The 13,617-nt window shown below is 48.6% G+C and overlaps 1 protein-coding gene across 1 annotated transcript in view; it reads left to right on the top strand.

Moving 5' to 3' along the window:
- Positions 1-12,008, top strand: part of POU2F3 (POU class 2 homeobox 3) — a 79,445-nt gene extending 67,437 nt beyond the window's left edge. The window contains exons 9-13 of the mRNA XM_078432847.2: positions 888-1,024; positions 2,847-3,008; positions 8,133-8,199; positions 9,226-9,358; positions 10,333-12,008. Of these exons, the coding sequence (XP_078288973.2) occupies positions 888-1,024; positions 2,847-3,008; positions 8,133-8,199; positions 9,226-9,358; positions 10,333-10,372 (539 nt within the window). The 3' untranslated portion in view covers positions 10,373-12,008. The remainder of the gene's footprint in view (positions 1-887; positions 1,025-2,846; positions 3,009-8,132; positions 8,200-9,225; positions 9,359-10,332) is intronic.
- Positions 12,009-13,617: the final 1,609 nt, after the last annotated feature.

Here is a 13,617-nt window from a genome sequence, read left to right as displayed (position 1 = left end):
CAAAAATGTCTCCAGATATCTCAAATGTCCCCTGGGGGAGCAGTCGTGGTGCAAAACCGCCGCAGCTGAGAACCACTGGTGTAGGCAGAGAGGGAAGGAGCAGAGCCGGTGCCGGGCTGGGCTCTAGTCAGGAGACACATGTTGATGAGTACTTCCTGTGCAGAGGAAGGAAAGGGTGGGATGGGCAGACAAAGGGGTCAGTCACCCCCTCAGAAGTCCCTCCACGAGGAAACATGGAAGGTCAAGGAAGCTGTCCCCAACGACTTGTCCCTTCATCAGCTTTCTTCAGAGCACTGAAGTGACAGAGATGATCAGAGGGTCTTAGGATCTTTGGGAAGAGACCTTACGGGTCGTTTCTAGTGTGTCCCCCCTACCTGATGCCTGAATCCTTCCTGTGGGGTATGTCTGCCCACCGATCATACAGCCTCAGCTCCAACACTTGCCCTGAAAAGAAAGTGACATCAGCACCAACATTCTGCCACCAAGTGCCATTGCTTTTAGCTCAAAACATCAGTTCCCATTTTACTGAGTATCCATATCCAAGCATCCTCGTAAAAGACAGACTCATGAGAGTCCCTTGTAGGAGCCCTGCCTGCACCCACTCACACCCACACATGCCGCTGATGTCTGAGTGTCCTTGAACCGTGACCGCAAACACTGGAGGCATTGGCGTGGGAGTCGCGGAAGACCTTTGCCCAGAGCAATGAGGACAAGCAGGGTTCTTGGCCTGTTCTGGTTCCCCTTCCGGGAGGAGGGGGCTGGTCCCAAAAGAGCCACTGCAGAGCCTACTGGGCAGCGTTGGTGGATCTCAAGGCCATTGACACAGAGCCTCAACTGGCCATGCATTCTCTTCTCTGAGCTTCCTTTGTCTTTCCACCTCCGGACAGAAACCTCTCCATCGGACCCCTCGGGGAGCACCCCCAGCTCTTTCCCCACCCTCAGTGAAGTGTTTGGTAGGAAGAGGAAGAAACGGACCAGCATCGAGACCAATATCCGCCTGACTCTGGAGAAGAGATTTCAAGACGTGAGCGGCTCCTCCGGGTGGGAACGGGTGGGCTGATGTGCAGAGTTGGATGAGCGGACACACTCAGGCCCCTCGGTACCACACCTGCCCTGGGAAAGGGTCGGAAAGCAAGCCCAGGCACCCTCTCCAGGCACCCATGTGTCCCAGGGAGCGGGCGCCTTCATCTTGGGTTTAATGAATGGGATATAGGGGGGCGCCTGGGTGCCTCAGCTGGGTAAGCATCCAACTTCGAATCAGGTCGTGATCTCCCAGTCCATGAGTTCGAGCCCCACGGCAGGCTCTGTGCTGACAGCTGGAGCCCGGAGCCTGCTTCTTATTCTGTGTCTCCCTTTCTCTCTGCCCTACCCCTGCTTGCACTCTGTCTCTCTCTCTCTCTCTGTCAAAAATAAACATTAAAAAAAAGGGGGGGATATAGAGTCCCAGAAGAGGGTGGATCTCTGTATCCAGTGGAGGTAAAGGGAGCAAAGCCAGAACACTCCATATAAATTCTTTCTTCTTTCTTTCTTTCTTTCTTTCTTTCTTTCTTTCTTTCTTTCTTACCTTAGTTGACATACAATATTATATTAGTTTCAGGTGTATAGCAGGGATTCAACAATTTTACCCATTACAAAATGCTCATCATAACAAGTATAGTTACCATCTGAAATTCTTTACTTTCTATGCATTGATTTGTAGTTTTAGAATTATCAATGTAGTAAATGCTCACTGTAAACAATTAGGAAAATATAGAGAAGTAGAAAGAAAAAAAAATCTACCATCAAATGGCATCTAAATGTATTTCCTTCTGTTTCTTTCTCCACACGCATTTAAATACTTGTGATCATATAATATGATACATTTGTTTGAACTTGTAGCAAAAGCATATTCCTGAGCCAGTATGTAGAAGCTAATAATAATACCAGCTTTGTGCCCTGTGGGAGCTAGGGAAGAGAAGAAGGAAAACAGGTGTGGTCTAAACAGCTTCTAATTGGGATCCCTTGGATACCAGCTTTCAGAGCCTCTATCCACACGACCCAGGTCCCTAAAGGATGTGCCCTTGGCCTCATTTAATCTTGTGGGCCCCAGGCCCCCAAGACTGCTGCCCGCTCCAGCGAATTCATTCGCTGGTGCATCTGGCTCAAGGATTTGATGGCTGCATCCTGCTGGCAGAATGACAAGAGCTGGCTTTTCCTGCTGATTAGGTTTCTGGGAGCAGCCTGAGTAAGGGAGGGGGTGTGTAGGAAGGAGGGAAAGGGGCTGAGATCAAAGATTGGGTGCAGGGAGGGGTTGGAACAAGAAAGTGCTGAATATATATGTCTCCACAGTCTTGGATCCACATGCTTTAGTTTATCTTTTCCTATTTTGAGGTGGGACAGGAAGCAATAACACAAGAAAAGGTTATCAGGTTGTGTGGCGAAACATGGGGTTCGGGATTCTGCGCGTCCCACACACATGTCAAAGGACTTCTCCTTTCAGAACTTCTCCTGAAGTAAGAAGGGAGGGAAGAGAGCTACATTTATGGATCCTGTATTTTGTGGCAGGCCCTGGGCTTGGCAGTTTGCACATGGTTTCTCATTTTAGCCTCGCAACAATCCTATACAGTAGACATTATTGTTCTCACTTCATACGTGATAAGACTGAGGCTCAGAGAAGTTAATTAAGAAAGGTTCCTAAAGCTACACAGTAAATGATAAAGCCAGCATTCCATCCTAGGTCTGATTCTAAAGCTTTTGATCCATCCATTGGCCTATCTTGTTTCCTTGGAACCTCTGGCCCCCACCCCTGATTCTTGACCCTGTTCCCCCTTCCTGCTGACCACACTCTATCCCTTTGGTCTCCGCAGAACCCCAAACCCAGCTCAGAAGAGATCTCCATGATTGCAGAGCAGTTGTCCATGGAGAAGGAGGTGGTGAGAGTCTGGTTCTGCAATCGACGTCAGAAGGAGAAGCGAATCAACTGCCCTGTGACCACACCCATCAAATCTCCCATCTACAACTCCCGCTTGGTAAGTGGCCAAGAACCAAGCTGCCCGCCAAGCATGGGGGGGTGGGGGGGGGAGGGGGCAGGAACAGGAATGGTGCCTGGAAGGTGAAGAGTCTTCTCCATCCGGGGGAAGATGGCCGTCGGGAGTTGAGAGGGGCATACAATAAATAGGCAAATAGATGGCATATGTGAAATAAACATAATATAAAGGAGAATAAAGAAGGGTAAGGGGAATGAACGTAATTATGAAGAGATGCTTTTTTAATAGGTCAGAGAGGACCTCCCTGGGAAGGTGACATTTGAGTGGAGCCCAAAGTGTTGGAAATAGATGAAGTATCTAGAAGAAAGAGTGTTCCAGGCAGAGGGACCAGCAAGTAAAAAAGACTTGGCATGTTTGAGGAACAGAAGGAAGCCAGTATGGCTGGGGCAGAGTGAGGAAGGAGGCGAGAATAGGAGGGGAAATCAGAGACATAACAGAGAGCAGACCACCCAAGGTCATGGAGGTCACTAAAGGACCCTGGCTTTGGGTTTGTATGAAATAAGACACTGGAGAGCTGTGAGTGGAGAAGCCTAAACTGACTGAGGTGGAGAATAATCTACGTGGCAAAGGGACACCAGTGAGGAGAACTACAATAACCAGGCTGAGAGTAGAGGAAGCTTAGGGGAGGGTGGTAGCCAGGACGGTGACAAGAAGTGGTTGGATTCTGAATATACTTCAACCGTGGAGCCAACGAGATGTGCTGAGAGCTCAGATAAGGAGTGTGAGAAATGAGGCCAAGATGAGTTTAAGGGTTTTGGCGTGAACGACTTGTTGGAAGGCGCTGCCATTTTTTTTTTTTTTTTAAGATGATGAAGAAAGCCAGAGATACAGGTATGAGGGGGAAAAAGACTAAGAATTTGGAGCTGGCCAGATTAAGCTGGACATGCCTCCTAAGGACCCGAGAGGAAGTGTGATGTGGACAGTTGTGTGTCTGATTTTGGTGGTCAGGGGGAAAAGTCAGGGCCGGGAATAACGTGGAAGTTTGGGGAGTAGGAAATACCTTCTGCATCCAGGGAAAGCTAGCGTCTGGAGGAACATTCTCTTCCTCCATCCCTGGGGATGCCATGGTTGGAAGGTTAAGGGAATTGGGGGCAATGCCACTGTCCTCAAATCTTTTGGCCCTCAAGGATGGGTGAGATTCAGCCTTGTCTGGGGTGGAACACAGCTGTTTCATAAAAACGACACCATTGTTCATTCTTTCACCAAACATTCCTTGGCCATCTGCCATAGAGTGACCTTTGCGCAGAGTGCTGGGGATACACAAATAAATAATATCTGTCCCCTGTCCCAGAGGATCTCACCATCTAGCAGAGGAGACAGACAAAGAAACAAATGATAAACAACATCATAATTTCTCTAGGAGAATTTAGGAGTTGCGGCTAACAAAGCCTTGCCAAGGTGGTGGTTAGAGAAGACTCCCCCAAGGAGATAATTAATACCTGAGCTGAGTCTAAAAGGAAAAGGAGTGAAGAGGCAAATAGGTGTGGGGTGGAGTTCTCCTGGGGGGAAAGTATAAGAACAGTAGCAGGGAGCAGGGAGAGTGTATGGCATGTTCCCAGGTGGTCCCTGCGGAGGGATGTTGAACGATGAGGCTGGACAGACCAGCAAGGGCCAGACTGGGGGGACTCTGGTACAACGCTAAGGAGACGGCTGGGAGAAGTCACCGAAGGATGTTGAGCAGGCCACTGACACCATCAGATTTGCTTTTCAGAATGATCACTCTGAGTGCAGTATAAAGGGTGGTTTGAGAGACATGAGACTGGTCGCGGGGAAACCAGGTAGGATGTGGCTGCAGTTACCCAGGAAAGAAACAATGAGGGCTGAAGCAAAGCTAGGGACTAAGAACGAGGGGAAGGGAGAGAGTCAAGGGACAATGAGAAGGTGGAATTTTGGGGTCTTGGGTTATGAATCGGAAATCAGATGGCGGCAGGGAAATGACGAAGGAAAGACAATACTCTGGGCTGACTGTCAGCATTCAGGTTGTTGGGCTGATGGGGCCAGTGGCTGCTCCACTGATGGGACAGTCAGACACAGGTGGAGGAGCGGATTCGGGAGCAGGAAAAGGTGACGATTTCCATTCTTTACATTATTATAAGGTCCAGTGAGGCCTGTGGGACACCCACGTGGGGCCGTCCTTGGGCACTTGCATTGATGGGTCTGGAGGTCAGGAGAGAAGGCCGGGATGGAGACGTAGGTCAGGGAGTCATAAGCATAAATTGGTGGCTGAAATCCTAGGGGAGGAGGAGCTCAGCTATGCTGTTTGCACAACAGAGCCAAGAGAAAAGTCTAGTCTTAACCCTGGGGAACACCAGCAGGTGAGGGACAGGTAAAGGAAAAGGATCCAGGCAGGAAACTAAGGAGGAGCCAGAAGAGGCAAGAGATTGCAGTGAAGGAGATGTGAGAAGCCCTGTAGGAGTGCTCCGGGAACACAGACAAACACCGACGACGAGAGACACTCCAATCCGAATGGAGGCTGGGAGCGCTGACCCCTAATTTGTTCTTCAAACACATTAGGAATTAGCAAGAGCGCCATACCAGGCGGGAGGAACCATCTGTGAGAAGGCATGGGATTATGAAACGATGTGCTGCATTCGGGGAATCACAACATTGCCATCTGACTGAAGCTAAGGTTTAGGGACTAAGAGAGGTTGATGAGGGCTGGCTCACGACGGGCCACAGGTACTAAATTACCCTGCAGGCTGTGAGAAAGCAATGAAAACGTTAAGTTGGAGGCAAGGGATATTCAGTCATCATTCTTTTCTTAAATATTTATTGAGCAGCCACCATATGTTTGGAACTGGGATATGGTGGTGCACAGGACCCGTATGATCCCTGCTTACGGTCCCAGCAGGGAAAATAGACACTAAGCAAATGCTCTTTGTGATGGAATCTCTAGAAGAGACGGAGGGTGATTTAGAGGGCCCTAACCTAGTCCCAGTGTCAGGGGCTTCTTGGAGGAAGGATGCTCAAACTGGCAGCAGCAGAATGAGTAGATGTTAATGGGGGTCGAGGGTGCACAGGGAGGACAGAGCATAGGGAAGAATATTCGAGGCAGAGGAAAGAGTGTATGCAAAGGCCCTGAGGCTGGGATGGGTGGAAAGGAGGAAGCATAGAAAGCTGGCATGGGCTGGAACCCAGGGAGTGAATGAGTGTGAATGAGGAGGCTGGAGGGGTAGGCGGGGGCTAGATTATGTCAGGCGTGTCAAAGAAATGGAACCATGTCATAAGAGCATCGGAATCTTTAAACATGGGGCTTTGGGAGGTAGGTTCTCGCTTTGGTCCAAGCCCAATTCAAGACACCCACATGGAGAAAAGCAGTGGGAGGCATGGAGGAGCCAGGAAGGAGCCTGATTCGTTCTCATCATTCGTTCCACACTTACTTACTGAGCACCTACAAAGTCCTAGGCACTGTAGTCGGTAGACCTGAACAGACATCATCCTGCCCTTGGGAAGACTACAGCCTAGCGGGGGGGAAAAGATGTTAAATAAATAATTACATTAATGCTTGTGATGTTACAGAGGCAGCCGAGAGAGAGCATGTTCTGATCCTATCTTCTCCTCAGGTCTCATTGGCACAGTCTCCTTGGGACTAGGACATAGTTTCTTCCGCTTCTGATATGAAGTGATCTCCAGGATATACAGTTAAGCAAAAAAAAAAAAAAAAAAACCAAAAACAAAAAGCAAAACAAAGTGGTGCAAACCAGTGTGGGCTGAATGCTAGCATTTATATAAAAAAACTAAAAAGGGGGAACCATATATACGTCTGCTTGCATATGCATAGCCTGCCTCCAGAAGGAAACAGAAGAAGCTGGTCACAGTGACTAAACACATTATTTATTTTAAAACAACAACAAATGTCTTGGGTGTGGCAGTAGGGAGGAGAGGAGAAGAGGGAGAGAAATCATTGATAACATCTCTTACCAGGAGGCCTCACACCTGCCTCCACCCTTCGTGGGCCCCCTGCCCTACTGAGGAGGCTCATTGTAAAAAGGCAGGTAAATGAAGACAGCAGAACCGTAGCTGATTAATTGGGAAATGAATACATGCCACATCCTGTTGGGATGAGAGGATCTGAGCTGGGGAGGGGAGGGATATCAAATCACAGCTCCCTGAGAACTTCCTTCCAACGTCCTTTGGGAACATCGATTGGAGCTTCCCCTGTCGGCAAGAGGAGAATAAAGGGAAGGCAAGGTATGCAGATTTCAGCTCAAATGAAGAGGTGACCCGTGTCCAGAGACAGTTGACAGCTTCCTTCAGGGGGGAAGGGAACGGACGCTTAACAAGCCTGGCACTCTTTGCCAGGCATTGACTTGGAAGCTTTATGGACATTATCTTATTAAATCTTAATTAAAAGGAAATATAAGGGAGGTATTACCTCTATTTCACGGATGAGAAAACCAAATCTCAGCGGGGTTAGGTAACTCGCCCAAAGTCACGTGGATAGTTACGATGGAGCCACGTTCTCACCCCCAGATCTGTTGGGCCCCGAAGCCCATTCTTTCTATTACAACTTGTTCTAGGTCGTGCTAAGGCAGTGATTCTTAAGGGGGAGAGTCCTGAAGAGTAAGGAGGTTCGAACTAAATGACCTTAAGTCCCTTCCCAATCTCAGAGTCGGTAATGCTGGGAGGTCTTCAGGGCAAAATGAAAGTTTAGCCCCTCCAGTTTTCTCTGGAGAGTGGGCGGTCCGCTCAGACACCGGGCCAGGAAGCCTGAAACAGGTTGTTAGGGCTGGGCTCTGCTGCACCGAGCAAAGGGATCTCATGGAAGAAAAGAACGAGGTGCCGTAGCCAACTGACAGCATCTGCCACGACAGGGGCCAAGCCCTCGGTACGCGAGCTTCATCCTGGCAGTGCCGAAGAAGCCTTGCCAGGGGGCACAGCAGGGAGGGCAGGGCCCCGGGGTCTGCAGAACTGGAGCCGATGCTGTACGTGGTCCAGAGGCCCTCTTCTGGAAGCGGGGGACAGAGCGGAGGTTTGGAACTAGGCAAGCAGCCAGGAAGCTGAGTCCTGCTATCTGCGTTCTGGGGCCCAGCACCCTGGGAGAAGCAGCCAAGACTGGAGAAGGGAGCAGACACAAGACATTTACAAACCTCTGTTGCCTTTCAGGTCTCTCCCTCTGGGTCTCTGGGCCCCCTCTCTGTCCCTCCTGTCCACAGCACCATGCCTGGAACAGGTGAGCTTTACAATGGGGTTTCTGAAGAACTCCAGAATTCCTTTAAATAATGGGATGGGAGACCTGAAAGGTGACTAAGTCAGCCTTCCTTAAATGTATTTCAATGGCTATTAAAATCTCTGCCAGGAGAAGAAGGGTTCCGTGACCACCTAAGTTTGGGAAGTGCTGAAGAGGCCAAGTTTAAAATGAGCGTTTGCTTTCTGCTTCTGCTGCCATACTTTCTCAGTACCAGAGTGCATTTCACATCCCTGAAGGAGCTGTATAGAAGGCAGGGTTTTCCAAACCAGTTTTCTGCAGAACTCTATTTTTCAAAAAGTACCTACAGCCTTCCAAAGAACTAGCAGGGTGACCATACGTCTGCATATGCCCAGGACAGCCCCAGCGTCTGCCTCTTGTCTGGACACAATCAATAGCACTGCTCCCCACTCGTCAAAGTATCTTGGCTTGCTTGGATGGCAAGATATCTGTCCCCTTATTCACGGGACGTTGTTAGGGAAACCCAAAAATGAGGATCCAAGCCTGTCCCCTGGCTGTACTCTTTCTAGGAGATACACGGGCGTCTTTCTGTGGAGACAGAAACACGAGAGGGGCCGGTGACCTTTAATTGTGGCCTCAGATGCTCTTTCCTCCCCTATTCCCTTTTCTCGCTTTCCTCCCCTCCTCCTTTCCGAGCCTTCTTGTTCCTTTCCCCCTCCCGCCTCCTCGCAGTCTGGGGCTACATACGCCCAGCCCAGGGTGTGTCCCGGGGTAGGATGATTTTGGCATCTGTCCTTTTGCATTTGGCAATTCTCAGACCCGCAGAACCAGCCATGCCGCTCTCCAGGGCCTGCGCTGCAAAGAGCATTTATGATGAGAGTCCCTCTGGGGCCCGGTGTTGATGCAGACAAGGCAGGAGGTGGGCCGATGGGTGGGAGGTAGGGAGAGGGCGGGAGTTCTTTGGGGATACATGTCTGAAGGGCCAGGTCACGAGGTCCCGGGACCCAGCAGCATTATTTTCCCCTTGTTTTGGCCTCTCTTCGTCCTCAGTAACGTCATCCTGTTCCCCTGGGAACAACAGCGGGCCTTCGTCTCCCGGCTCCGGACTCCACGCCAACAGCCCCACTGCATCTCAAAATAACTCCAAAGCGGCAATGAGCGCCTCCGGTTTTAACTCTTCGGGGTAAGGTGGAGGAGAGAATACCGAGACATTCCAGCAGGATCAAGGGACCATGCAAGAAGCTGGGTCAATCCTTCGGGGCAGGAAGCCTGCCACTTTCTCGGAGAAGAGAGTTGGGGTGGCAGGACGGGGACAGAGTGGACAGCCAGGCTGGACCGGATCCCTAGGGAGCGGGCTTTAAAAGAGAAGCTTCGGCCAGCCAGCAGTCCTGGCAAGAGGCTGATGTCAACAAAGCCAATATTTCCATCCTCACTGGGAGGGTGGAAATTTCTAAACACTCCTGGAAGGAAGGGCCAGGTCCTTCAGTGGGCTTAGGGGTTCTCCACTCCCTGCCGGGAACCCTGCTCTTGGGGCGTTCTGACGTGAGCGGGAGCTGTCAGTGTGGCTGACACAATGACAGAGGGAAGTATTGCCTCCCTGCCCCCGCCCCCATCTCGGGTTCCCACCTGGCATGCAGCGAGGTAAGCCGCCCCTGGGACCAAAGAGTCTGCTCCAAAAAGTATTCTCAGAGCAGGTGCTTTGAGAGATGGCTCACGGATTCAGAGCACAGCAGAGATTTGAAAGTTAGGCAGTACCTCGTCGGAAGAAATGAATCCACTTGTCCAAACCCAGGCCATTCCACAAGGCAGCGAGGTCTTACTGACCGATAACTGTTGCATACACCAAACTTCTGGAGCTCCTCAACCACCCCTGCCAAAAAAAAAGGGGGGGCGAAAAAAACCATATAATGTACATGTTTTACTGTGTTTTGAGCTAGAATTCACATACCCTACAATTTACCCCTGAAGGTAGAATCCAGTGCGTGTTAGTGTAGTCACAATGTGGCATAACCATCACCATAATCTAATTCCAGAACGTTTTCATCGCCCCGGAGAGAAACCCTACACCTGTTAGCAGTCACTGCCCATTTGCGTCTTCCCTCAGTCACATTAGCACCTTTTAGCATTGACTCGTTTTTTTTCCTTCCTTCCTTCCAGATCTTGGTACCGATGGAATCATCCCACCTACCTCCACTGAGACCAAAAAGTTTCTCCTAATCCACCTGGCCCTGTATTCCCCACTGGAAGGAAGGGAATCACGCCTTCTGTGTATGGACAGATTACGGTCAGAAGAGTGAAAGAGAATCCCCACTGTCAACCCAAACTCTTGCTTCTTCAGGAGCGAGGGCCCCCAGAGATCTAAACTGTGATTGAAACATGTGCGGACTCCTAGTGTTCTTGAAACATATGCCCCTCCTCGCTGTTTACCGTTTTCACCTTCCTTCCCCGTGCTCCTGTCTCCTAGTTCTAAATATCTCAGACGGCTTCACTGTGGCAGTAGTCTCTCGGAGAAAGGACATCTTGCCACGATTTCCCAATGCATCCGTGGGCCTCTCGGGGACAGACGTTTGCCTGGTGTGCCAAACAACCGGAAGGAGAGATGATGGTTTTGACTCTGAACTTAGCCTCCGCCTCTGAACCGATTCTAAAATCTGTGAAAAGATTTGAATCTGATGTCTCCACCAAAGACTTGATGTTTTCTCCGTTCAGCAAACTTTTCTGACTGAATCTTCATTTCACCCCATTTTCTCTTTAGCCCCCCTTTCTAGAACCAAGATCCAGTCGTGATTGCCTTCTCCAGGTTCTCTCTTCTTTACAGAAGGCTGAGCCACCCTCAGCCCCCCGGGGCATGTTTCTCTGCCCACAGGTGCTCTTTTGTTTGCTAGACCTGCCCCGGAGCTCAGGAGTGCTTACTCCTTCTCTCCCTCCCTGTCCTTACCTGGGTCCCCTTTCTCCCTCCCCCCCCCCCCCACCCCGGCTGCAGAAGAAAGGACACAAAAGCAAATACGTAAGAGTTATGTTGGCAAAATACCTGTATATAGCCCTCTCCAGTTTTTGCAATGACGTTCTCTCCTTAACGTGGAATTTTCCAACAAAATGTTTAACTCAGGTGTGAATTTTGAAGATATCTCTGTAATATTTTATCTTCTTTTTAAAAAAAAAAAAAGAAAAAGAAAGGAAAAAAAATGCCAAAGTGTGAAATACTGTGCTAGCTTCCACAAGAGTTCCCACATGGGCTGGGAATCTTTGTTGACTTTTCGGGAACATTATCTCTAGTCTCCTTCTTTGTGGGCCAGTGTGTAGAGATGTAACATGAAGCCATTGCAGAGATGGTAACTTTTTTTTTTTTTTTTAAAGACTGTATATCCAAGAAAATGTTGAGATTCAAAGGAATCTCTCTGTTCCTAAATAAATTTGTATAGTTATGATATAAATGATTCCACTGCTGATAAGAAGAGGTTTAGATTATTGTTCTGTGTCTTTTGTTGAGGGAGATAGGAGTGTGTATAGTGCAATGGGATGGGGGAGCACTTGGCTGGCTCAGTAAGTGGAGCAGGCAACTCTTGATCTCAGGGACATGAGTTCAAGCCCCACGCTGGGCGTAGAGATTACTTACAAAAAATGGGATGGGGAAAATGTTGCCAGTTGGTGCATTAAGTCTGTTACTCCCCAGACCTGCTGCTAAAGACGATCTACATTAATACAGGGCTTTGAAGAGTTCAGAGCTCTTACTCTTTCTGACAGAGTAGGAGGAGGCTGGTTGCCTCATTTTGGAAGGGGGAGGATAGAAAGGGGGAGTTTTAAGGCCAAGTCATTCAGACTTAAGAGGTGGAGGCAGAGGCTGAGGAGGCTCATATCCCAGAGATCCTGAAGGTCAGTTATTCAATATCCACAATGGAAAGCACTAGATGTGAAAAACGAAGCATAATTCAACAAATATAGGTGGCTTTGGAAATGCGCTGTGACTTTTGGTGAGGGGCTTGAGGGGCAAGCAAGCTCTCCTAGTGGTTTTTCCGAGGTTAATAAAAATTTCAATCGTTATCATTCCCAAGGTTGACACTGACCCGTGTGAAAGGGAAGCCCTTCAAAACTGTAATGGCTGATGGGGAAAAACCAAGATTGGGATGAAACATTTGTTGCAAATAATATCCAAGTGGGGAACCTATATGTAAATAATCAAGACTTAACTGTTTCTGATGTTGGAATGGGCCTTAGAGTAAGACTAATCTTTCACGACACGAAGCTGGAGAAGAAAGCCTATTGGTAGTAGTTACGGTCTCAAGAAAAGATCCGGTTGGAAGCGGCTACGTATGCAGCAAAGAGACAGCAAGAGGAGCCTTCGGCGCTGATTTAAGTGTATGAAAGGACCATTCTGCCACCCACCAGCCCATGTGTACAAAAGTGTGCATACACACGCAGGCATGTATATACTCTTTGTATACTCGTGGGTGCCAGAGCCAACCCTTTCTGTAGCAATCCTGGCTACCGTGACATCTTGTTCAGGTAAGTGCTGAAAGCCGATATCCTGCGCTGTCCACACTGATGGTTTTCATCCATTTCACGTTTTAAAAAAACTTTATTTTTTTTTTTTAGAGCAGTTTTAGATTTAGGTACAGAGATTTCCCACATACCCCTGCCCCCTCACATGCATAGCCTCCCCCATTGTGAACATCACTCACCAGAAAGTTTTTTTTTTTTTTTAAACCAAGAATGAACCTACATTGACCCATAATAATCACACAAAGTTCACAGTTCATCTTAGAGCTCACTCTTGGTGTTGCACATGCTACAGGTTTGGACAAAAATATGATACATACCCACCATTGTAATATAAAGGGTATTTGCACGGCCCTGATTCTCTGTGCTCTACCTTTTCACCTCTCTGCTCCCTACACCCTTGCAACCACTGATCTTTTTCCATCTCTAATAGCTTTGCATTTTCCAGAAGGTCATATAGTTGGAATCATAGCACATACCCTTTCCAGATTGGCTTCTTTCACTTAGCGGTGTGCATTTAAACTTCCTCCATCTCTTCATTTCCTTTTAGCACTGAATAAATAATATTCCGTTGTCTGGATACACCACAGTTTGTTTATCCTCCACCAAAGGACATCTTGGTTGCTTCCAAGTTTTGGCAATTATAAAGAGAGCTGGGGGGCGCCTGGGTGGCTCAGTCGGTTAAGCGTCAATTCAGCTCAATTCATGATCTCACGGTTCATGAGTTCAAGCCCTGTGTCGGGTTCTGTGCTGACAGCTCAGAACCTGCTTCAGATCCTCTGTCTCCCTGTCCCCCTCCCCTACTTGCACTCTTTCTCTCTCTCAAAAATAAGTAAACATTATTTTAAAAAAAAAAAATTTTTTTTTTAAATATGAATAGAGCTTTTCTAAACATCTGTGTGCAGGGGTCATGGTGTGGACAGAAGTTTTCAATTCCTTTGGGTA

Source organism: Panthera onca, chromosome D1 (genome assembly GCF_046562875.1).
Source record: "Panthera onca isolate mPanOnc1 chromosome D1, mPanOnc1 haplotype 2, whole genome shotgun sequence".
Lineage (NCBI taxonomy): Eukaryota > Metazoa > Chordata > Mammalia > Carnivora > Felidae > Panthera > Panthera onca.
This window is presented reverse-complemented; position numbering and strand designations above follow the sequence as displayed.